The following is a 25,366-nucleotide window of genomic DNA, read 5'->3' as shown; positions in this document are numbered from 1 at the left end:
ACAGACCCAAATGCTTTATGAGGGTTTAAAATAAAAAAGACTGAATGTATAACTATAAAATGTAACTTTAAAAATGAAACTAAATAAAACTGAATTGTCTGTAATATAAGAAAACACTGAATCATTCAAGAGCGAAACGCCACTGTGTTGATCTGTGATGCAATGATTGGTGCAATATTATAATTATATCTGAATTAAACATAACATTAACTTATTAAATACCACTGTATAAAGTATAAAATAGTGATGTTAGAAGGAGACAAGCGAGCGTCCGGCTCAAGCCTGCAGTCTGTCCAGCATTCCTGAACGATTCCAGCCAGCGCCGCTCCTGATCCTGGACTAAACAACTGTGCTGTAATGGAGGAAAGAGCTGCAGTGTGTTTGTTGACATACCTCTCCTGCAGGATGATCTTGTTCTCCTTCTTCCAAGCATCTTTAAAGTCTGTGGAGAACTCGTGCCAGACGGTGAAGAAGGTGTTGGGCGAAACCTCTTTCTCTCCGCTCTTGGCTTTCACTGAGAAGAACACGCAGAGCTCCAGGAACCTGCCACACAAACCATCACAATCTGAGCTTTCAGAGAGAAACGAGTGTTTGCAGATGCTGTAGATACCAGCACATCTGAACAGAGCATTCATGTAAATGCATTTGCTGCTGCGTTCTAGGTGTTTTCCTCATAGAAATCCAACAGTTATGAGCGAAAGATCACAGAGAGGTGAAGATGCAGGACTCTTTTCATGCGGAAACATCTAGAAACCTCATCACAACTTACCACAGGCATCACCCTGAAGCATTATATTCAATCCTTTTAGAATTTACTCTCACTATATACACCATGCAGCTTTAAGCTACAGAATCATGCATTTTGTGTCTGTGTATCTACTAAAAACGCCAGAACCTGATCAGAGCAAGAGCAGAAATGATGCCTTACATTTTGTGGGTGTCACTGAGTTGCTTCTCTTGACTTTCCAGCTCTGTTTTTGCTGCAAATATATATATATATTACATTCAATTTCAGCAGTAAAGCAGAAATAACAGAATACAACAGACAAACTGTGAAGCATTACCAAAGCTAATAACATCATAAATAATCTTTTGATATTTTTATACCTATTTAAACTGAACTGAGCTGGATGATGATATAACTGAATTAATGATGAACTGCCTTTTGCTATATTGACACGCTATTCTCCTGTTTAATGTTGTTCAGCTGCTTTGTTACAATCTGTATTGTTAAAAGCACTATAAAAATAAAGGTGAATTGACTATAAATGTACATATATTGCATATTTAATATGGCAATTATATAAAAAAGAAGAAAAAAAGAAAAATATATAGGTAAAAGATAAAAACCTCCATGGGCCAAGAGCATACAAGTAAACCGACCTGAAGAGTTTGAGCGTGTTATGGTCAAGGACTCTCTGTCCAAACTGTTCTGCAAAAAGAAAGTGTGTGCCCACTTAAGTGGAAAAGACGTCCAGGTTATAAAACCTAGCAAATGTGGACTGCGAGGCCCAGCCGCTCGCTGCACAAATCTCTGCAGTGGATGCACCGCCGGACCAAGCCCACGAAGAGGCCACACCTCTAGTTGAGTGTGCTCTTACTCCCATGAGGTGCTGTAGACCCAAAGAACAGTATACAAAGAGCTCTTCTGACTGCCTGAAATGGGCAGAACTCTCAAAATGAACTTTTAACGCCCTGACGAGGAAGAGCAAATACAACGAATGTAACAAGGGACACTAAAGTAATAATAAAATCACATTTGTATCTTTATGAAATTGTGTCTCTTTCTGGACAGCAGACAATGAGACAGGCTTCCTTTCAGAAGAACAGAGGTCAACAGGGGTCAAGGCTTAAGATGCTCTTTCACAAATTAAGACCAGTGCCCCCCCCCCCCACACACACTTATGTCTGTCTGTCATGAGAACAGTCTCTGTGTATGTCTGAGTGTGTAAGAGTGAGAGAGGAAGTGAGTGTGTGTGTGTGTGTGTGTGGGCAGACCTGTGGTCCGGTGGGTCAGATTAATTCAGTTCTGGGTCAGCAGAATCTCTTGCTCGCAGCTATAGAGGTCACGACACATTAGCAAACCTGCTACGCCACAAACCCATGGCTGCTAATGGCAGTCAGGCCTTTGCTTTCCCGCCGCCGAATCAAGCCGATTCTCAGGAGAGACGTGTGAGGAATCCCAGGAATTCCTTCGTTTAATTGACACCAGTCACACTTCAATGAGTCTGAGAATCCTGGAGGAAAATCCCATCATTCCCATGTTCACTGCATCATCAGACTCACTCACCTTCACTTACAAACACCTCCATCCTGTCTTTAAACGGCTGAAGATGCTCTTCAGTCGATACCGAGCACACCTTCTCCACCTCCGCAGTGCATGCTGGGAAACAACATTTACACTGAGTAAATAACGATCAAAAATAACAATCGTTCCCAATGATGCACACTGAGCTTCATTTATCAAACACAAACAGAAAAAAATATTCATTCAAACAAAAAGTGCAATTTGTGAAATTATGAATTGATTCTGCTCATGATTCATGTACATACATGGCATATTTACATTAAAAATGGCATTTATGAAATAAAAAATACAAAATGTAAAAACGAAGTAGTAAATGTGACACTAATGTTTCACTGAAGCCTGGAGGAATGATGCTGAAAATACAGCTGCACATCACAGAAATAAATTACACTTTAACACAGATTCACACAGAAAACAGCGGTTTGAAATTATTATATTATTTTACAGTATTACTGTTTTATTTAATCAAATAAAAGAATGCTAAAAAACAAGATTTTTGCAAAACTGTTTTGAAACAATGCTTAATTAATATACAGTATATACTATATATTTTATAATACTTGTATTAAAATGTATATTAAAATTATATATTAAATAAAAACACTTAATTTTTATTCATATTAAATAGAAAGTGTAATTTATGATTTGCACAAATTTATTCATGAATGAGACCCCCCATACTTCCATTCAAAATGGCATTTAGGCTATTTCTTAAAATAAAAATACAAAATAAATACTCAGTTCAAGCACACAATAACAATCTTGAATCACCAACCAGAAATCAGAAAGAGCTTCATAAAATTAACTTTTCATTCAGAAAAATTATCATTGATGTGTAATTGAGGCATTCTAGGCCACACACACACACACACACACACTATGACTAACGTCATCTCTGTATCTGAAAGCACATGCAGTGATTCTCCTGATCTTGATCCAGACGGGTCAGAGAGTGGTTTGTGATTCTACTGACCGATCTGAAACATCTGGAAAAACTCATCAGTCCTGACATCAACCGGACAGAAGTGAAACGAACCATCCATTCCACGACGCCTCTAAACGCAAACCAATCTAAAGCCTGTGTGGACTGGATCTGGATGAGTAGGATCTGTGTGAACCTGGTGCTATTCTTAAACTTCACCAGAAAGAGTGTCAAAGTATCAAGCTGTTCAAAGAGCGAAGCAGCAGAGTGTGTGGATAAACTCCGGATTAGACTGATCAAACACGTTAACCTGTGAACTCAGAGACTTCCTTCCCAGAGAGCAATCTTTCATTTCTCTGCTCAAACATGCAGCAATTAGTCCAATTACACTAACGGGAAACAGTCTGGGCAGAAGCGATTAGACCGGCCGGGTTCACGACTCCATCTGATAGACCGGAGAAATGAATCATTACTTGTGGTTATTCCTCCAGTAACACACTCACTCTCTCACACATGCACACACACAAACACACATGCACACTCTCTCTCTCTCTCTCTCTCACACACACACACACACACACACACACACACTCACACACACACACACCATATCCCATACATGTACACTCATTCTCTAACATGCGTGCACTCACACACACACACACACACACACACACACACACACACACACACACACTCACTCACTGTCTCTCTCACACACGCACTCACTCACCAACCCACACACACTCACTTACTCCCTCTCACACATATACACTCACTCTTTCACACACATGCACTCACTCATTCTCACACAGACACAAACGCTCACAACTAACTCTCACATATGCACACTCACTCACTCTCACACATGCATTCACTCACTCTCACACATTCACACACTCAAAACTCACTCTCACACACGCACACTCCCTTACTCTCACATGAATGCACTCACTCACTCTCACACATGCACACTCACTCACTCTCACACACACACACGCACAAACACTCACAACTCACACACACATGCACACACACTCACAACTCACTCTCACACACACACACACACACACACACACACACACTCTCTCACACATGCACTCACTCACTCTCACACACACACATGCACAAACACTCTCACACATGCACTCACTCACTCTAACACACCAATTTTCACTGAAATTGTCTCACACGCACACACTCTCTCACACGCACACAAAGACACACTCTCTCTCTCACACACATGCACACACACAGACACAAACACTCACTCTTATCACCCACACACACTCTCACACATGCACTCATTCTCTCACCCACACACTCTCAAAGTCACTCTCTCACACGCACACAAACACACTCTCTCTCTCACACACACACACACACACACTCACTCTCTCACCCACACACTCTCACACTCACTCTCTCACACACACGCACACACTCTCAAACTCAGTCTCTCACACGCACACAAACACACACTCTCTCTCTCACACACACACACACACACACACACTCACTCTCTCACCCACACACTCTCACACTCACTCTCTCACACACACACACACACTCTCTCAAACTCAGTCTCTCACACGCACACAAACACACACTCTCTCTCTCACACACACACACACACACACACACACTCACTCTCTCACCCACACACTCTCACACTCACTCTCTCACACACACGCACACACTTTCACACTCACTCTCTTACTCACACACTCTCACACTCAATCTCTCTCACACACACACACACACACACACTCTCAAACTCACTCTCTCACATGCACACAAACACACACTCTCTCACACACACACACACACACACACACACACACACATACACACACACACACACACACACAATTGTTTCTGTGTAAAGTGTGTTCATCCCATAGGTGTAATGGTTTTTATTCTGTACAAACTGTATATTCTATCTCCCTTCACCAACCCTACACCTAACCCTAACCCTCACAGGAAACTTTGTGCATTTTTACTTTCTCAAAAAAACTCATTCTGTATGATTTATAAGTGTTTTGAAAAATGGGGACATGGGTTATGTGCTCATAAGTCACCCTCTCCTTGTAATACCTGTGTCATAGCCATGTCATTACACACACACACACACACACACACTCACTCTCTCACCCAAACACTCTCAAACTCACTCTCTCACACACACACTCACTCTCTCTCTCACACACACACACACACACAAACACACACACACACCCACTCTCTCACCCACACACTCTCAAACTCACTCTCTCACACACACACTCACTCTCTCTCTCTCTCTCACACACACACACACACACACACTCACTCTCTCACACACACACTCACTCTCTCTCTCTCTCTCACACACACACACACACACACACTCACTCTCTCACACTACGGTTCACATGTGGCCGTCACTGCAAGGAATGATTCAACTTTCAATTATTTTGGAAGTTCTTGTGTTGATTTGACATGCTGTTGTAATATATATACACACTGTAGAAATATTCTTTTTTGAAGCTGTAAATAAAACCAATTATTAAAATACATTTTACTAGAAAACATGATTTCTACTTCACAATTTCATGTGACACAATTTCAGTGAAAATTGTTTCAAAGTAAACCCTACACTAATTTTTTTCCATGTACATCATTTTCAAAACTCAAGATACAATGTGCCAAACTCATCTAAGTACTTGTTAATAATAGCTTCTCTGTTTTTGTCTAGCAACACCCAAGAAACCAATTAGTGCTTATAATGATCACTTAGCAACATTAAAGCAACCACCTAGCAACACCAATAGCCAGACTGATTTCCAAGTTCAAATCTCTTTCTCAGCCTTTTTAACCTTCAACTAATCAAACAACAATAACCTTCAGACCTTTCGTACTTTCAGTAAACATTAGTCCATCAACATTCCATTTCCATTCAGAAAATTATCACTTTAATCGACAAAACGCTAGAAAATAGATCACACCACTCAAACACTCATCCATCTGTGAGCATCAGTGTGGATCTGAAGCTTCTTTTTAATTTACCTCTCAGATCTTTCCGTAGTCTCAGCAGATCTTTAGTCAAGTCTTCAAACTTCATCTGAGAGGCCTGAAACAGGTCATGTGGTTCTGGGAGAGGAAACACACACGTCTCCTTGCCCGCGTCCTGAATTACACACACACACACACACACAGACAGTCAGACAGACACACACACACACACAGTCAGACACACACACACACACACAGTCAGACACACACACACACACACACACACACACACTGAAAGGTTTCTGAAGATGTTTGAGCATATTGTTCAGTGAGAGCATCTTACATGAATCTCACCTCGTCAAAGTGTCTCAGGTAGTAAGACACAATATATGACATCAGACTCTTACTGTTGTCCTGAAAACCACAGCAGAAAAACACACTGATTAAAGGATCCGTTCACTTCCAGAATAACATTTCCTGATCATTTAATCATCCCTCATGTCATCCAAGATGTCCATGTCTTTCTTTCTTCAGAAAGAATGAGGGTAAAGTTTTTGAGGATAACATTCCAGGATTTTTCTCCACACAGTGGACTTCAACGGGTTTCAATGCAGCTCCAAAGGGCTTTACACGATCCCAGCAGAGGAATACGGGTCTCCCTCTAGCCAAACGATTGGTCAAAACCCTGGAGTGTTTTCCTCAAAAACTTAACCTTCATTTCTACTAAAGAAAGAAAGACATAAGTAAAATATCGGGAAATTGTTATTCTGGAAGTGAACTAATCCTTTAAATCAACCATTTAAGAAGTGTGTTTGTGTCTAAACTGTGTGTGTGTGTGTGTGTGTCTTACGCTGCTCTTGACATCCTTGAGTTTGGGCAGAATGTCCAGCGTGAAGCCATCCGCCTGTCCTCTGGTGCGATTCCCTCCGTTCATGAAGTTCCCAAAAGCCAAAACTAAACCGAGAACCTGCTGCACCCCAGAGCCGCTCTGAAGAGTCTGGAGAGAGAAGACCAGAAACCGGACTGCATGTGTGTGTTATGTGTGTGTGTTACCCCTCATCTGACTCAATTCAGTGAACAAGGAAAGTTGCCTGACTGATTCGATGATTCCTGTGTTTGATTCGCACTGGATTCATCAGTTTGGTTCAGAATTGCAGAGCATGTTGTGATCTATGCTTATGAATGCAATCATACCTTGCAGACTCTCTGCAAAATCTGGAGTTTGCGCTGAACAGAGGAAATGCATTCAGTGAAGGTCGACTGAAAGAGAATACAGAAGACTCGTCCGAAGAAATCAGGGATCTGGGAGAGCTGATGGAGAAACCTGTGAGGATTGAAAAGCATATCTCTGGTTAATAAAAGCTACCAGGTGGAAGTTATTAACTGACTGTTTCTGTGTAAGAGTGTGTGTTCTGATCCTCACTGTTCAGGTTTGTCCAGAGTTTTGCTTCCCCCTTTGTCTTTTGAGGATTTGATCTGTTTCTCGATTTTCTCCAGCTCGTCATGCTGGGCTCTCTGAAACCACAAAGCATTTCAACACAATCAAACTATAACTTCACAACGCAAAAACACTGATGCTTCTGGACAATGAGCTTAAGATGTCTGTGCCACACAAGTCAGAATACAGATCAGATTCATTCTGAAGGTCAAAATGTTGTTGTCAGTCACTGTAGTCACTGTAGTCTTTGACATGTCGGCCTCGGCCAATGAAAGCTGCCATGACTTCCAGACCTTCAGTCTAGAGACTAGAGTTACTGTTTTTCACACAAATACGCACCCTGGCGTTCTTTGAGCTCAGCCTCATTATTATTTGGGTTTGTTTGGAAGCAGAATAAAGTGTAATCAAAGTCATTAGAGAAACCAAAGTCCAATAAAAGCCAAAGCGTCTCATGAGTTTCCTTTTCACTGAGCTAAAGAACAGAAGAAACAGAGTTAGGAGCCGCAAATTATGGAAAATGTGGTGTTTTGAAAGTACAACAAACAACCAGACGTGACCAACAAACAGACGGATGGAGAGACAGACGGATGGACAGATGGAGAGACAGACAGAAGGACAGATGGACGGATGGAGAGACAGACAGATGGACAATCAGATGGATGGACAGACAGACGGATGGACAGATGGAGAGACAGACAGAAGGATGGATGGAGAGACAGACAGATGGACAAACAGACGGATGGAGAGACAGACAGATGGACGGATGGAGAGACAGACAGAAGGATGGATGGAGAGAGACGGATGGACAGATGGAGAGACAGACAGATGGACAGATGGACGGATGGAGAGACAGACAGATGGACAAACAGACGGATGGAGAGACAGACAGATGGACAGATGGAGAGACAGACGGATGGACAAACAGACGGATGGAGAGACAGACGGATGGACAGATGGAGAGACAGACGGATGGACAAACAGACGGATGGAGAGACAGACGGATGGACAGATGGAGAGACAGACAGAAGGACAGATGGACGGATGGAGAGACAGAGAGATGGACAATCAGATGGATGGACAAACAGACGGATGGAGAGACAGACGGATGGACAGATGGAGAGACAGACAGAAGGATGGATGGAGAGACAGACAGATGGACAAACAGACGGATGGAGAGACAGACGGATGGACAGATGGAGAGACAGACAGATGGACGGATGGAGAGACAGACAGATGGACAGATGGAGAGACAGACAGATGGACAGATGGACGGATGGAGAGACAGACAGATGGACAAACAGACGGATGGAGAGACAGACAGATGGACAGATGGAGAGACAGACGGATGGACAAACAGACGGATGGAGAGACAGACGGATGGACAGATGGAGAGACAGACGGAAGGACAAACAGACGGATGGAGAGACAGATGGATGGACAGATGGAGAGACAGACAGAAGGATGGATGGAGAGACAGACGGATGGACAAACAGACGGATGGAGAGACAGACGGATGGACAAACAGACGGATGGAGAGACAGACGGATGGACAGACGGAGAGACAGACAGAAGGATGGATGGAGAGACAGACAGATGGACAAACAGACGGATGGAGAGACAGACGGATGGACAGATGGAGAGACAGACAGAAGGATGGATGGAGAGACAGACAGATGGACGGATGGAGAGACAGACAGATGGATGGATGGAGAGACAGACGGATGGACAAACAGACGGATGGAGAGACAGACAGATGGACAGATGGAGAGACAGACAGAAGGACAGATGGACGGATGGAGAGACAGAGAGATGGACGGATGGAGAGAGACAGATGGACGGATGGACAGATGGAGAGACAGAGGGATGGACAGATGGATGGAGGACAGAAAGACATTCACTACTGCAACAACAGCACCTCATCAAAAGATAATTATGTGAAGTAATGTTAATATCTATTAACTGTTGTGAATGAATCAGTCAATATCCAAAAAATAATGAGGCCTACTATATTTCTTTACGCAGTGTTGAACTGAAATATTTCTTTCTAAAGCCACTTTTTGTAGTCAATGCTTTTCTCATTGATAATAACAATAACGTTTCACATCAACAATGAACAGCACAACATCATCTTTGAGTAGTTTTCCCGTCTCTAGGTGTGTGAGAGAATCAGACCTGGACGAACAGAGACTGAGTTTCACAACAAATACCTTCATAAACACAGCCGCCGAGATCAAACGCAGCGAGACGCACAGCTGAGGACATCAGGAAGGTGATCAAAGACAGAAAACATCTCTCTCGCTCTCAGACGCAGAGAGAAATGAGGCTAAGACAAACACGTTCACATTCAGGAGAGTGTGTGTACGGCTCAGGCGTGAATATAAACTCTGGAAAAGTCTGGGGCTCCATTAAGCGTCATCAGGAGATCCATCACAGCACATATACACACACAGCACTTCAAACGCGGTGATTAGACGCTCTGCATCCCATTTACTGCCTTCTTAAGTGTAAATATAGTTAATATGAAGCAGCTTTCAGCGCTCGGCCTTCAAACACAAACTCAAAGGCAGATATCAAAAGACAATATACAGATACGACACGAGCGGCAGGACTGACATCTGCACACGGGCCAGACTGGAAACGCACTCATAAAAGCAGAGAAAAACACATTAGAGCCATCATTAGGTGCATTACTGCAGTCTGACTGTATGTTTTTCTTTGTTTGTTATTTGAACAGGTCTGGATTCCATAATTACGGCGTGAGCCAGACGAAAACATCTTAATGTTTCTGCCTCCGCCGACTAACAGACTCTCAGATCTCAGAAGAATGAATCTGAAACAAATTTTAGGAATGTTCAAAGTCCTCTAACGATTTGGCACATGATGCTTCAAAAAATGATTTTTATGCAAAAGCATCTCGCATCCTCAAACAAAAGATGTTTTCTGCTGCTTTAATCAAAGCACATGACCGACCGTTCTGCTCAAACGGGGCTATTTTATACACACACACACACACACACACACACACACACACATTCCTGCAGTGATGTGCTTCCTGAACTAGTTTTTTCGACATGAATATATTTCAGGAGTGTGCATGGGAAGATTTCCATCTTTTCTCTCTCTTTGACTGTGATTAGACGACAGTTCTGACCTGATCAATACAGGTGTGTGTTTTCTGGTATTAAAGGAAAATCTAAATGTTCTTGATTGTTACTGAGAGGTTACTATAACATACCACAAAACTGTGTAAAAACTGGACCTTATTTGGGGCAGAAACTCTGCAAAGTTTCTAAACTAAAATCAGACTGTGATGGGCCATATGGACTACATGACTCTGGATTGCTTTTATTTTCCTCAGTATATTTGAAGGTTTGTGCATTACATGTTTGGCATGATCTGAGGATTCGTTCACGCCTGAGGCCCTAAAAATGTAACGAGCAAGTTTAGTTTTTAAGAGATTTGTTCTAAATATGAGCAAGAGAGAATCTTGGAAAGAAAGCAAGAATCTTCAAAAAGTAAAGCAGCAGAAGAACAGAGAGAAGGATCTGCTTACGTTCTCGTAGAGCGCCTGTAACGTCTCCAGATCAACCACAGTGTTATCCAGATTCAGGATCGCTGCACACACACACACACACACACACACACACCAATAGAGACGCACATTAGACAGAAATCAGCAGCTAAATCAGCATCATATCCAAAAATGAACACACAAATATCACTAAAGCAGCACATTTGCCCATATCACATCAATCTCTCCTTTCAGAACGTCATACAACTGCATTACTCCATGAAACACATTCCTTTTACATTTGAAAAGGTGAAGTTAAATATTTATCATACTTATTAGTCCCTTTAGATTTCAATGATTAAAATAATTGATTATAATATATATTTAATATTCATAAATATTCATAATAAAGACAAATTAATAAATATATGCAAAAACAAAAACAGGGTTGACCATTTCAGCATGCCCTCTCAAATAAAATAAAAAAAATTATAATTAAAAAAAAGTTTCTTTATTTAATTTTTTTATATTTCCTTGTTTGTTTTTAAATGCATCAAAAAAAAGTAAAATGTGGGGCAAAACTTTATTTTATTAATGAGGACTTGATGAATGGTGAAAAATGTCTATGACAAGAGGTCGAAAAAAAATGTAACTGAAAATTTCAAACAGAAGAAAAAAGAGAAAAAGCATGACAGCCTTCAAACACTGCTCTTAAACACGACGCATACGTCTGTGTGATTTTAACAGCTCTGAGTGTGTGTTAGGAAGTGATGACATCACACGTCTGCGTTTGATTTGAGCATCATGACATCATACGACAGTCGAGGCCTGAACTCCTCTCTCTCTCTCACACACACACACACACACACACACACACGAGAGCATGCAAACGCATAAACACACCGATTAGATAGAAATGAAGCTCTGCTGGCAGAATCAAATAAGCTGGCATTCCACAAATATTTGTGAGACGAGAGACACCAGCTTGTCCCATCCCTACAAAACTCTCATATTACCCTCAATATCATTACAAGTTCACACTGACATATCATTTCACAACTGAAGAGTTCATTTGAAAAAACAGATAACTCAGTTTTTAACAATTTTCAAAAAACATGTTTTATTGTGCATTCCAATTAATCTCAAAGTTACTTTGATAAGGTTATAAATAACTAAAAAAATACAACTAAAACAACTAAAACATGATAACATTATAAAAAAACATTATTTGTGAAAATCTCTTAAATTACAGACATTCGTCTGGATCTTCTGTGAATCCGATTTATTAATAAAAAAATTAAATTAATAAATAAAAATAGAATAAAACATAAAAATAAGTCAATAGGTTTTTAAAAGTTTATAAAAGTCCTAAAATCTTAAAATATTTAAAACCACCTGTACATCTGGCCTCATGTCAGTAAAGCTCTTTTATTGTAAGTGTGTGGCGTGCAGCAGGAATGATTCCTCAAAGCATCACTGACAGAAGAGATCAGTAAAAGCATGTGATGTGAATGTGTGAGTTTGTTCATCTGATAAGTGATGGATCTGACCTGCAGTGTATCAGAGCATCAGGAAACCCTCGCTGCCGCCCACAGAACACAGAAGAACACAGAAGAACACAGAAGAACACGTCAATGCCCGGACGCCCTGCATTCAACACCAGAACCAAACGCCAGTGTGGAAAGAAAACAGGAAGCAGCTCGCCAGAACAAAACCCCCAGCTGCACACATCCAGCTCCACCCGCCGCTGACCGCAGACACCGTGATGACCAACATCTAACTCACGCTACAGAGCAGATACACCGCGTCTAGCAGACCTACAAAAGTGCCTCATTAACCTCTTAATTAGCCTTTTTCACAAAAATCTACACAGAAATACCATTTGACTTGTTTGTCACTGTTATGTCACTCCGACCGCTGACTCGTGAGATAATACGCTCAACATAACACCGGATGATTTCTATCCTCATCTCTGACATCCCTTTATATAGAGTCTGTGATCTCCGGAACATTTGAGTGGATCTCATTTACCTCGAATCACCACATCATGATAAATTACTTAAAACTGACAACATCTATGACCAGTACATTGAAAAAAATTCCAGTTGTATATAATTCCAGTCGAGTTAAAGCATATTAATCCAGTATTTCCCAGGGAATATAACTCCAACAACAGTAACAGAATACAGACCGTGCTGAATGTCCTTCATGTCGAGATGTAAACTGGACATCAGGATCCCCACGGCCTGAGAACGCTTGGTGTTCAGCAGCTTCACCACCTACGACACACACACACACACACACACACACACAATTGATACATATAAAATACAACCTGACCTCAATTCTCTTACTGCTTTTCTGCAAAACAAATATAAATCAGGTTAATTAAAGTCACCGTCCTCTAACCCTGGAGGCTTCATGATTAAAAGATGAATTGCTTTCAGATCATGTGATGTCATGATACTCATATGATTGTAATATGAGCATTAGTTTGTGTCAGACGAGTGCGAGTCCGTCATCAGATCATTACAGCATCTGTGTGCGTAATTACAACTATTTGCTCGTTACGTCTTGATTTGAAAAGGAAAGTGTTTCTGGTCAGAAGAACAAAAGCCAATTCATTCAGCTGATCTTTATCCACCGTGAGGACAATGAGCTGCGAGGTGATGGAAACCCACAAACACATCAGACACAGCGTCTCAGAGGAACCAGAGCACAATACAGATCTGGATCCAGCTGATCTGAAACAGGAAGCTGCAGGAGAAATCTTTGTTTTAATTAGACCAAACAAACCAGCTGTAAAAGACGCTCGGTGCTCGGTTAAAAACTATGCATTGAGTCGAATGTTTTCAGCATCTCTTCCAGATCAAAGCGGAGCTGAATGTGTGACGAGGGCTAAACAGAAGCAGCCGCTGATGATGATGATGATGTTCTGTTCCCTTCAGTGAGACAAATCACCTCCAGACGCCTCAGACATGACCAGAGCAGGTCTGCAGGATTACCATTTCAAACATCAGATCAGAAGAGCCCAGATGTCTTAAATACATGAGACACGGCCTCAGACGCATAAAACATGTCTCCATCAGCCTTCAGACGAGACGCCATACACCTCAGAACACGATCCGTCCCAGAATGCACCACAACTCACACCATAGCCACATCTGCTCAGCCGCTTAGGAAAAATCCCTGTGTTATGTAAATGGAGGAGTCGTAAATATGCAAATAGGGAGCGGAACGAGCATTAGTGTGGTTAACCTCAGGTCTGTTCACTCGCGGTCTGAGCGTCATGTGACTTCAGACTCATGGGGGGGGGGGTCTCATATGAAGAAGATTAAAACATGTTAAAATGCCCCCGAACAGTAAGAGTATCTGATCAACTACACAACTCATATTACACTACAAACACTTACAAGTTGCATATACCTTTAAAAAAAAAAAAATTCTGTATTGCATAAAGTGCTATAGAAATAAATAGGTGACAAATAAAAAAAGAAAAGCTGAAATCTGTTTATATTGATCTGCTCAACAGGAATCCATCCAGTGGCACTGAGCTCCTACAGTTGAGGAACCTCCCACATACAGACGTCTGACACAGATCTGATAAACCCACGAGCGTTTGGAGCACTTTGCCATATTTATGCACCTCGGTTCTTCTCTTTACGCTCATATTTCCATTCGGAGCTGGAGTCTGGTGCACGGCGGTGCCAAGCGCTTGGCCATTTACTCTGAGAGGAGCCTCGGTCTGTACACAAACGTCAGGACTCAGTCATGGAAACGTCTCGATGCATTCACACGCTCGTAAACTCATCCCGAGCCGCAGACATAACAGCGCACATCTCTGCTCACCTGCTTGGTCTTTGACCGGCTGATCGTGTCCGAAAGGGGCTTCTTCTTCTCTTTCACTGCAGTTTTGGAGAAGAGTTCAACAAACTCCTCAAAATCCACGGGTGGCTCTTCGATCTTCTCCCACACGAGAGCATGAGATTCCCTGGAGGGAAGTACAGACTTTAGAGCAGAAAAACACCTGCTTCATCAACAACTCCTCAGAGAGAGAAAAAATATCACATGGCAATCTTTTTACATGAGAAAGAAAAAGAGGAAACAAACAAACAAAGAAACAATCAAGAAAAAAAACTGAACAAAAATATCTAACTCTCTCATTAACAAAATTATATTCATTAAACTCATTGCTGAATTAAATAAAAATAAATTAAATTAAATTATTGTTAATTTATTAAGCATTCATTAATTTATTATTATTTGTTATAAATACAAAAACATTTTAATAAAAAAAATGCTGAAATCAATTTACAATAATTAATATTGACCGTTTAAGTCATGCTATAGTGGGTGGTGTTGCTAGGTCACTGCATTTGGTTGCTAGGGTGTCTAGGTATTTTCTTTCTGTCTAGAATGTAAAATGTGTTGTGGTCTGTAGATGTGACTCAGGTTCCTCTCTGTCAGTTTTCATCTGTTTACAGTTCAGCAGCTGAAACTGGTGCATCTGATCACTCAGATCACTAACTATGAGCTCTAGTGAGCGATGATGATCATTGCCTTATTAACTTTGGTATTCTGGTAATTAGTAAGAGTGGAACGAATGAAAACAGCAGCAGAACAAACTGAATAAATGATGTAGAATAATGGTACTTTTTGGTGTGCAGCTGTATCCGGGTCCAGTACAGCGGTTTCATGGGTCTCGGCGGCTCCACCAAGCTTTTGTGAGGCGGTTTCTCCTGCAGTGCTCCTAACGTGTACAGACCCAGCGGGAGCGGAGGAGGCAGAGAACCCAGACCGAAGGCCAGAGGAGGACCAGGAGCCAAGGGTGGAGGACCTGGAGGAGGAGGTGCTGATCCTGCAGTTGAGAGAGGAAGCGGAATTCCTGGTAAAGGAGGTGGAGGAGGAGGCGCACCCATTCCTGGTAAAGGAGGTGGAGGAGGAGGCGCATCCATTCCTGGTAAAGGAGGTGGAGGTGGAGGTGGAGGCGCAACAATTCCTGGTAAAGGAGGTGGAGGAGGAGGCGCATCCATTCCTGGTAAAGGAGGTGGAGGAGGAGGCGCATCCATTCCTGGTAAAGGAGGTGGAGGTGGAGGCGCAACAATTCCTGGTAAAGGAGGTGGAGGAGGAGGCGCACCCATTCCTGGTAAAGGAGGTGGAGGAGGAGGCGCATCCATTCCTGGTAAAGGAGGTGGAGGAGGAGGCGCATCCATTCCTGGTAAAGGAGGTGGAGGAGGAGGCGCATCCATTCCTGGTAAAGGAGGCGGAGGAGGAGGCGCATCCATTCCTGGTAAAGGAGGTGGAGGAGGAGGCGCATCCATTCCTGGTAAAGGAGGTGGAGGTGGAGGCGCAACAATTCCTGGTAAAGGAGGCGGAGGAGGAGGCGCACCCATTCCTGGTAAAGGAGGCAGAGGAAGAGGCGCATCCATTCCTGGTAAAGGAGGTGGAGGAGGAGGCGCACCCATTCCTGGTAAAGGAGGCGGAGGCGCATCCATTCCTGGTAAAGGAGGTGGAGGAGGAGGCGCACCCATTCCTGGTAAAGGAGGCGCAGGAGGAGGCGCATCCATTCCTGGTAAAGGAGGCGCAGGAGGAGGCGCACCCATTCCTGGTAAAGGAGGCGCAGGAGGAGGCGCATCCATTCCTGGTAAAGGGAGGCGCAGGAGGAGGCGCATCCATTCCTGGTAAAGGAGGCGCAGGAGGAGGCGCACCCATTCCTGGTAAAGGAGGAGGAAATGAACTGCCTGGAAGAGGAGGTGGTGCAGAAAGAGTGCTCATTCCTGGAAGCGGAGGTGGAGTAGGAGGTGAACACATCCCGGATAGAGGAGGAGGTGGTGGTGGTGGTGGAGGCACTGAAATGCCTGGCAGATGCTGGCACATGCACACAAACACTTGAGAAGCATTCTCAGTTCCTGATGGCAGTGAGGAGTCACTCCTCCCCGGTGCCTGCGCCTCCACAGGAGGCAGTTTAAACCTAAAGCTCTCGTCCATAGGAGACGTCTGCACTGACTTGGCCTCCAGGGGCAGCAGCGCAGTGATTTCTGTCTGCAGGTCCACATGGCAGACGTCTGGGAGGAGACGCTCCTCTCCTCCACACTCCTGGTCTTGTGTCTGCACCTCCCGCTCCAGCAGAGGCTGCTGTTTCTCCAGCTCCGCGATCTTACAGCGCAGGTCTTCGATCGTCTGCTCCAGCTGCTCGATCACGCAGACGTGCTCCTGCTTCAGATGCACAGTCTTTATCACCGACTCCTCCTGCAGAGACAGAGACAGGCGTGATGAAAAGCAGACGAATGCCGCAGACAGTAAGAGACATAAATCTGAGTTTTTTCATCCACTGGATTCCGCGAAGTCACTCGCGTTCGTGTCATGCGGTTAAACGTGTTTCCTGTAGGAAGAAACAATGCTGAAGCATGGACATAACTGATGAGGAGCAGCTGCTTTCAGACTCAAAACACAACAATAGATGCCTACAGTCCTCTGAATTCAACAGACTCCAGGAGAGACACCCCACAGGACCTAATAGAGAGCATCATACATGAATGTTTAATGAGAAACACTGTGAGAGAATGCATGGAGAGAGAGCATCACCCTGCTCGTTTCTTAGTGGCTCTTACAGAAGTTTTCAATCAGTATGGACGATGCTAGGCTAATTTAGCAGAAATGCTTATACAAATATATTAATGCAGTTTTCATAAATATAAAATGTGTAATTTTATTGCATATAAAAGTAAAATATTGACATTATTATATAAAATAAATAGTTATTCATAAGCATTAAAGAATAAAGGTTTTAATATTTATATATACAATTTATTGTTACTTAATTGTGAATAGTCAATTGCTAATTGTGTATAAAATGCTTAATATATTATAGTAATCAGGAATATTTAAACATCACTTATTTATATAAACCTATTAAGGCAATTATTAATCAATAATTGTATGCATACAATTATCATTAATAATGTTATAATAATTTTTATTATATTTTATAAAGGTTAATTTAAAAAAATCAAAGCACCGTCAATCATATAATATTATGTAATTTAATAGATTTAATATTATATATATATAATGTAAATACATTTGTATGATTAATTATTTATAATCATTATTCATAAATATTAATATATATAATATTGTATAATGTAAATGTTAATTTATACAATTATTCATATTTAGTCATTGTTAACTGTATATAGAGTTTTTTTAAAAAAAATATAAATGTAACATTTATATTAATACAATTATAAAATTAAATTATATTTTATATAATTATAAGCGGTCAGCCTGTGGCTCTGATAAGGCACTACTGAAGCACAGGTTTCTTTAATAGCGGCCTTCGGCTCGTCTGAATTGTCGGATCTACTTTTTGGTAGCCCTTTTCCTAAAGACGTCTGAGCGTGTGACTCTTGATGCACTCCAGCTTCAGTGAAGCTCTCCCAAGTGTTTGAATCAGCTTTGTGTGACCGTATTCTCAAGCTTGCGGTCATCCCTGCTGCTTGTGCACCTTTACCTACCCACTTTCTTCCAGTCAACTTTGCATGTAATATGCTTTGATACAGCACTCTATGAACAGCCGTTCTTTCAGTAATGACCTGAGACTTACCCTCTTTTGGAGGGTGTCAATGATCGTCTTTTAGACCATTGCCAAGTCAGCAGTATTTCCCATTATTGTGGTTTCACAAAACAAGACATACCTTTCAACTTATACTGTACGGAGATACTGGATTTTTGACTTTCATGTGCTGTAAGCTGTAATCATCAAAATTAAAACAACAAAAAAATAGATACATGTAATGAATCTACAATATATGAAAGTTTAACTTTTTGAAATGTTACAAAAAAACATTCACGATATTCAGATTTTTTAAGATACACTTGAGTGTGTGTTTACATACACAAACATATACATACTCACACACGTATATACACACACTCACACACACGCATATATACACATACTTTAAAAAATATAAATACTGCATTTACATAATGATACTATATTATGCATATAATATATAATATACTGAATATAATATAATACACTGTTGAAGTATTATTGGAACAGAAGGTCCACTAGCTTCCTATGCTCTTGTAGTAAAGGTCTGATGGACTGAAGTGTGCAGTGATGCTGCCCTCTGCTGCTAGTGCACACTACAGCACACTTCTCCTGAAGCACAGATGTTTACTTCCTGTTTCTGAAATCAAACTAACCATTAAACATTAGTCCAGCAGCAAGGCATCGAAACAAACACAACCAGCCCAGTAACCTGCGTGAGTCAATATGGATACTCAGACGAACCCATAGAGTAATGAATGAATCATGAAACGCATCCATCCATCAGCGCTGAGAGAAACACTGAAGACCACAATACTTCATTCAGATTAATCAGAAGCACTTAAATATTATAAAGCACCGTGGTATTACCATGTTTCTCAGACAGGTTTAAAATATCACAATACAGATGTGATGAGGATGTATTTAAAAGGGTCTTAGAGAGATGAATGAGACTCACCTCAATTTGCTGGATTTCTTCTTCCTGATGTTTTTTAAGGTCTGAAACGACGGCCTGATGCTCTGAAACACACACACACACACACACTGTTAAATCTACAGGAAATACTAGTCTGTGAATATGAACGAAGCTTCAGAACAATCATCGAGGATGATGGGCAGAAAAACCTGATGTAATTATGAGAATGTGATCAGTGCTGATTGATGGAGGGAAGGATTAATTGCTTGTTGCTAGGCAACATTAGTAAACAAACAACAGCACAATGTGGAAAAAGGCTGGAATGAATAAAGGGCTTTAATGTTTCTGTAGTGAAGCTCAGCCAGTGACGCAGGTGAAATGAGGTGAAGCCCCTGAAGACAGGTGTGTGATCGAGATACTCACCCTCCTGCTCCTCGACCGCTGCAAAGAAATAATCTCATTTAGACATTCAGATCCCAGTGACTTTCCAGACTCTACAAATGCAGTAATCCTGTTTCTGAAGATGCAGCGAATGTGAAAGATGGAGCTTGATTAACATCAGCTGAATGCTAAAGAGAAACTGAACATATGAACCCAAGATCGTCTCTATAACACATTAATCTGAGAACTAACAGAGAGCAGGATGAGCTTTCGGAACGAACAGAGACCTGAAGTCCTGAAACAAACACATCTTAAGAGTCAAGACTCAATATTATACCAGCAATTTCATTGATTTGGGGGGTTATATATGAGATTTTGTCTATAAAAAAACAAACAATTGCATTGCATAAAAAAAAAGAAAAAAAAAAGTTATGTTTCTAACAATAACTTGTTGAATGCTTGAGTTTGATGAATGCAGACAGAAATTCACTTTTTGTAAAAAAACAAAAAAACAAAACATATATATATATATATAATAGTTTGCGATTATTTAGTGGTGTGCTGCAGAAATCACTCAAACTGTGTCACACCTTTACAACAAGCTGTTAACAGAGGAGAAGATGAAGAGGACACTGAATAATTAACTCTGTGTTCATACCGTCCTCTGTGTGTTTGGGCTGGGGCCGGTCCTGGGCTCCGGGTCTGTTCTGGGGCCACAGGTTCTTCAGGTGTCCCTCCAGAGACGGAGGAGGCTGACTGACTGCTGCCCATGTGTACAGCTGACCGGTCTGCAGACACAGGAGGAACGAAACACGGCATCAGATCTGCAGCAGCGACACAGATCACTAACAAATCACATTATCAAACCTCTGAGAATCACATCACTGAATTCAACTGAAACTTGACTCTGTACTATTGTCCTTCTGCATTATTACTGACTGACACAATATTTTCCTATTGTAATACTCTAAAACTGCTCTGACACAATCTGTGTTGTTTAAAGAGTGCTTTATAAATAAAGGTGACTTGACTTGAATCGCAGTGCTGTTATCATTAAATAAAACCACTGAAAAACATGTTTTCAGCAAATAGTTTGTAGCTAATGCAACATTTCTAGTTGAAGTACTAACATTATTCAATTTTAAATGAAATACAATTAAATGAAAGTAATAAACAAAGTGTATTAAAACTAATAAAACTGACAAAACAACAACTGAAATGTAAACATGTACGAAAAATAAATAACTGAAGTAAATGAACTGTGCATGCAGTTACAGACATCCATCGTCTGCTGATGCTGCGGATGCTTTATGACACAAACACCTCTCGCTCAACCCGGCAGCACACAGAGAGAGAGAGACTGATGACATCACTCCCCAATGAAGACACACCCTAAAGTGGTCAAAAGTGCCCGAGCCAATCAGAGAGCCCGAATTTACAGAGCCAGGACTGTAAATAATTGACACACACTGCAGCAAACACACACCCTAAAATAAACACCGGTCAGCGACTGCTGAAGAGATTCATCAGTGATCACAAGCTTTCCATATGGTTTGGAAGAGAGATGATGTTGGAGGATAAAAGAGTCCATGTGAAATCTTGTGTATGTAAAATCACTAAACCTCAAAATCAAGCTGTGGTTCTGGAGTTATCTGATGAGCTGTGGCCACCAGCAAACAAATCTCTGCCTGCTTATTCATACGTTATATGGGTTTAGAGCGACGAAAACAGGTGAAAGATATCAACATTCATTTCCTCTCTGCATCCCAGCAGTGTCCAGCAGCAGATGGCGCTCTGACTCTTATGAACCAGCCTAGTCTTGATAAGAGCCAATCACAGTGGAGCAGCAGATCACATGATGCCAACCTCAGCCAGTAAGAACAAGGACAACAATACCCCATGTGTGTCCTTACATTATAGTGTGTTTAAGAACTACATGCTAAACTTCAGTATTACAGTGCTGGTCAAAATGATCAGAACACTAGTGTTTCCAGCAGATAAAACTGGTTTGAAGTCAGTTATTTCTATCTTTCGCACAATGAATGTTTGGAAATGTAGAGTGATATTTGCTACTGACATAATATAGACATAACGGACCAGTTTTAGCTGCTGGAAATACTAGTGTTTTAATAATTTTACATAAGAAGCCACAAAATGTAGGACTAAACCATGCTGCTGCACTGATCGGACTCAAATTGGTCTTTTAAGAACAGAAGGGTTAGTGAAGTGAACCAGGACTCACGTCAAACTCGGGCGCGATCGGTCCGCTGCTGTCGGGGTCTCTGAAGCAGCCGCTGAAGGGCAGCAGGAGGCCCAAGGCCAGGATCCTGGAACACACCTTCTCCACCTCCTCCGGCTCTCCAGAGTCCTGCTGCTGGGAGAAGCGCTCCAACAGAGTCCGGCCTGCACACACAGCCCTCACACTCACTACTGCGCACACAGCCCTCACACTCACTACTGCGCACACAGCCCTCACACTCACTACCGCGCACACCGTCCTCACACTCACTACCGTGCACACGGTCCTCACACTCACTACCGTGCACACGGCCCTCACACTCACTACCGCGCACACCGTCCTCACACTCACTACCGCGCACACCGTCCTCACACTCACTACCGCGCACACTGTCCTCACACTCACTACCGCGAACACCGTCCTCACACTCACTACCGCGAACACCGTCCTCACACTCACTACCGTGCACACGGCCCTCACACTCACTACCGCGCACACAGCCCTCACACTCACTACCGCGCACACCGTCCTCACACTCACTACCGCGCACACCGTCCTCACACTCACTACCGCGCACACCGTCCTCACACTCACTACCGCGCACACCGTCCTCACACTCACTACCGCGCACACCGTCCTCACAATCACTACCGCGAACACCGTCCTCACACTCACTACCGCGAACACCGTCCTCACACTCACTACCGTGCACACGGCCCTCACACTCACTACCGCGCACACAGCCCTCACACTCACTACCGCGCACACCGTCCTCACACTCACTACCGCGCACACAGCCCTCACACTCACTACCGCGCACACCGTCCTCACACTCACTACCGCGCACACCGTCCTCACACTCACTACCGCGCACACCGTCCTCACAATCACTACCGCGAACACCGTCCTCACACTCACTACCGCGCACACCGTCCTTACACTCACTACCGCGCACACCGTCCTCACACTCACTGCCGCGCACACCGCCCTCACACTCACTACAGCGCAGACCGCCCTCACACTCACTGCCGCGCACACCGCCCTCACACTCACTACCGCGCACACAGCCCTCACACTCACTGCCGCGCACACCGTCCTCACAATCACTACCGCGAACACCGGCCTCACACTCACTACCGCGCACACCGTCCTCACAATCACTACCGCGAACACCGTCCTCACACTCACTACCGCGCACACCGTCCTTACACTCACTACCGCGCACACCGTCCTCACACTCACTGCTGCGCACACCGCCCTCACACTCACTACAGCGCAGACCGCCCTCACACTCACTACTGCGCACACAGCCCTCACACTCACTACCGCGCACACAGCCCTCACACTCACTGCCGCGCACACCGCCCTCACACTCACTACCGCGCACACCGTCCTCACACTCACTGCCGCGCACACCGCCCTCACACTCACTACCGCGAACACCGTCCTCACACTCACTACCGCGCACACCGCCCTCACACTCACTACCGCGCACACCGCCCTCACACTCACTACCGCGAACACCGTCCTCACACTCACTAACGCGCACACAGCCCTCACACTCACTACCGCGCACACAGCCCTCACACTCACTGCCGCGCACACCGCCCTCACACTCACTACCGCGCCACACCGTCCTCACACTCACTGCCGCGCACACCGCCCTCACACTCACTACCGCGCACACCGTCCTCACACTCACTGCCGCGCACACCGCCCTCACACTCACTACCGGCGAACACCGTCCTCACACTCACTACCGCGCACACAGCCCTCACACTCACTACCGCGCACACAGCCCTCACAATCACTACCGCGAACACCGTCCTCACACTCACTACCGCGCACACCATCCTCACACTCACTACCGCGCACACCGTCCTCACACTCACTACCGCGAACACCGTCCTCACACTCACTGCCGCGCACACGGTCCTCACACTCACTACCGCGAACACCGTCCTCACACTCACTGCCGCGCACACCGCCCTCACACTCACTACCGCGAACACCGTCCTCACACTCACTACCGCGCACACCGCCCTCACACTCACTACCGCGCACACCGCCCTCACACTCACTACCGCGAACACCGTCCTCACACTCACTAACGCGCACACAGCCCTCACACTCACTACCGCGCACACAGCCCTCACACTCACTGCCGCGCACACCGCCCTCACACTCACTACCGCGCACACCGTCCTCACACTCACTGCCGGCGCACACCGCCCTCACACTCACTACCGCGCACCACCGTCCTCACACTCACTGCCGCGCACACCGCCCTCACACTCACTACCGCGAACACCGTCCTCACACTCACTACCGCGCACACAGCCCTCACACTCACTACCGCGCACACAGCCCTCACAATCACTACGCGCGAACACCGTCCTCACACTCACTACCGCGCACACCATCCTCACACTCACTACCCGCGCACACCGTCCTCACACTCACTACCGCGAACACCGTCCTCACACTCACTGCCGCGCACACGGTCCTCACACTCACTACCGCGAACACCGTCCTCACACTCACTGCCGCGCACACCGCCCTCACACTCACTACCGCGAACACCGTCCTCACACTCACTACCGCGCACACCGCCCTCACACTCACTACCGCGCCACACCGCCCTCACACTCACTACGCGAACACCGTCCTCACACTCACTAACGCGCACACAGCCCTCACACTCACTACCCGCGCACACAGCCCTCACACTCACTGCCGCGCACACCGCCCTCACACTCACTACCGCGCACACCGTCCTCACACTCACTGCCGCGCACACCGCCCTCACACTCACTACCGCGCACGACCGTCCTCACACTCACTGCGCGCACACCGCCCTCACACTCACTACCGCGAACACCGTCCTCACACTCACTACCGCGCACGACAGCCCTCACACTCACTACCCGCGCACACAGCCCTCACAATCACTACCGCGAACACCGTCCTCACACTCACTACCGCGCACACCAATCCTCACACTCACTACCGCGCACACCGTCCTCACACTCACTACCGGCGAACACCGTCCTCACACTCACTGCCGCGCACACCGTCCTCACACTCACTACCGCGAAC

At 44.1% G+C, this 25,366-nt stretch overlaps 1 protein-coding gene across 1 annotated transcript in view; it reads right to left on the bottom strand.

The window, feature by feature from the left end:
* LOC113112135 (formin-2-like) overlaps positions 1 to 24,690 on the bottom strand; it is a 33,845-nt gene extending 9,155 nt beyond the window's left edge. The window contains exons 1-19 of the mRNA XM_026277592.1: positions 24,594 to 24,690; positions 24,025 to 24,510; positions 22,271 to 23,886; positions 20,687 to 20,816; positions 20,071 to 20,088; positions 19,690 to 19,751; positions 16,852 to 17,422; positions 15,827 to 16,814; positions 15,023 to 15,164; positions 13,365 to 13,452; positions 11,216 to 11,277; positions 7,648 to 7,739; positions 7,419 to 7,548; positions 7,075 to 7,221; positions 6,579 to 6,638; positions 6,279 to 6,399; positions 2,291 to 2,383; positions 929 to 980; positions 394 to 543 (exon numbers count right to left, since the gene is read on the bottom strand). Of these exons, the coding sequence (XP_026133377.1) occupies positions 394 to 543; positions 929 to 980; positions 2,291 to 2,383; positions 6,279 to 6,399; positions 6,579 to 6,638; positions 7,075 to 7,221; positions 7,419 to 7,548; positions 7,648 to 7,739; positions 11,216 to 11,277; positions 13,365 to 13,452; positions 15,023 to 15,164; positions 15,827 to 16,814; positions 16,852 to 17,422; positions 19,690 to 19,751; positions 20,071 to 20,088; positions 20,687 to 20,816; positions 22,271 to 23,886; positions 24,025 to 24,510; positions 24,594 to 24,690 (5,105 nt within the window). The remainder of the gene's footprint in view (positions 1 to 393; positions 544 to 928; positions 981 to 2,290; positions 2,384 to 6,278; positions 6,400 to 6,578; positions 6,639 to 7,074; positions 7,222 to 7,418; positions 7,549 to 7,647; positions 7,740 to 11,215; positions 11,278 to 13,364; positions 13,453 to 15,022; positions 15,165 to 15,826; positions 16,815 to 16,851; positions 17,423 to 19,689; positions 19,752 to 20,070; positions 20,089 to 20,686; positions 20,817 to 22,270; positions 23,887 to 24,024; positions 24,511 to 24,593) is intronic.
* Positions 24,691 to 25,366: the final 676 nt, after the last annotated feature.

The sequence above is a fragment of the Carassius auratus genome, chromosome 12 (genome assembly GCF_003368295.1).
Source record: "Carassius auratus strain Wakin chromosome 12, ASM336829v1, whole genome shotgun sequence".
Classification (NCBI taxonomy): domain Eukaryota; kingdom Metazoa; phylum Chordata; class Actinopteri; order Cypriniformes; family Cyprinidae; genus Carassius; species Carassius auratus.
Note: the sequence above shows the minus strand (reverse complement) of the source record. Positions and strands in the feature narration are given on the sequence as shown.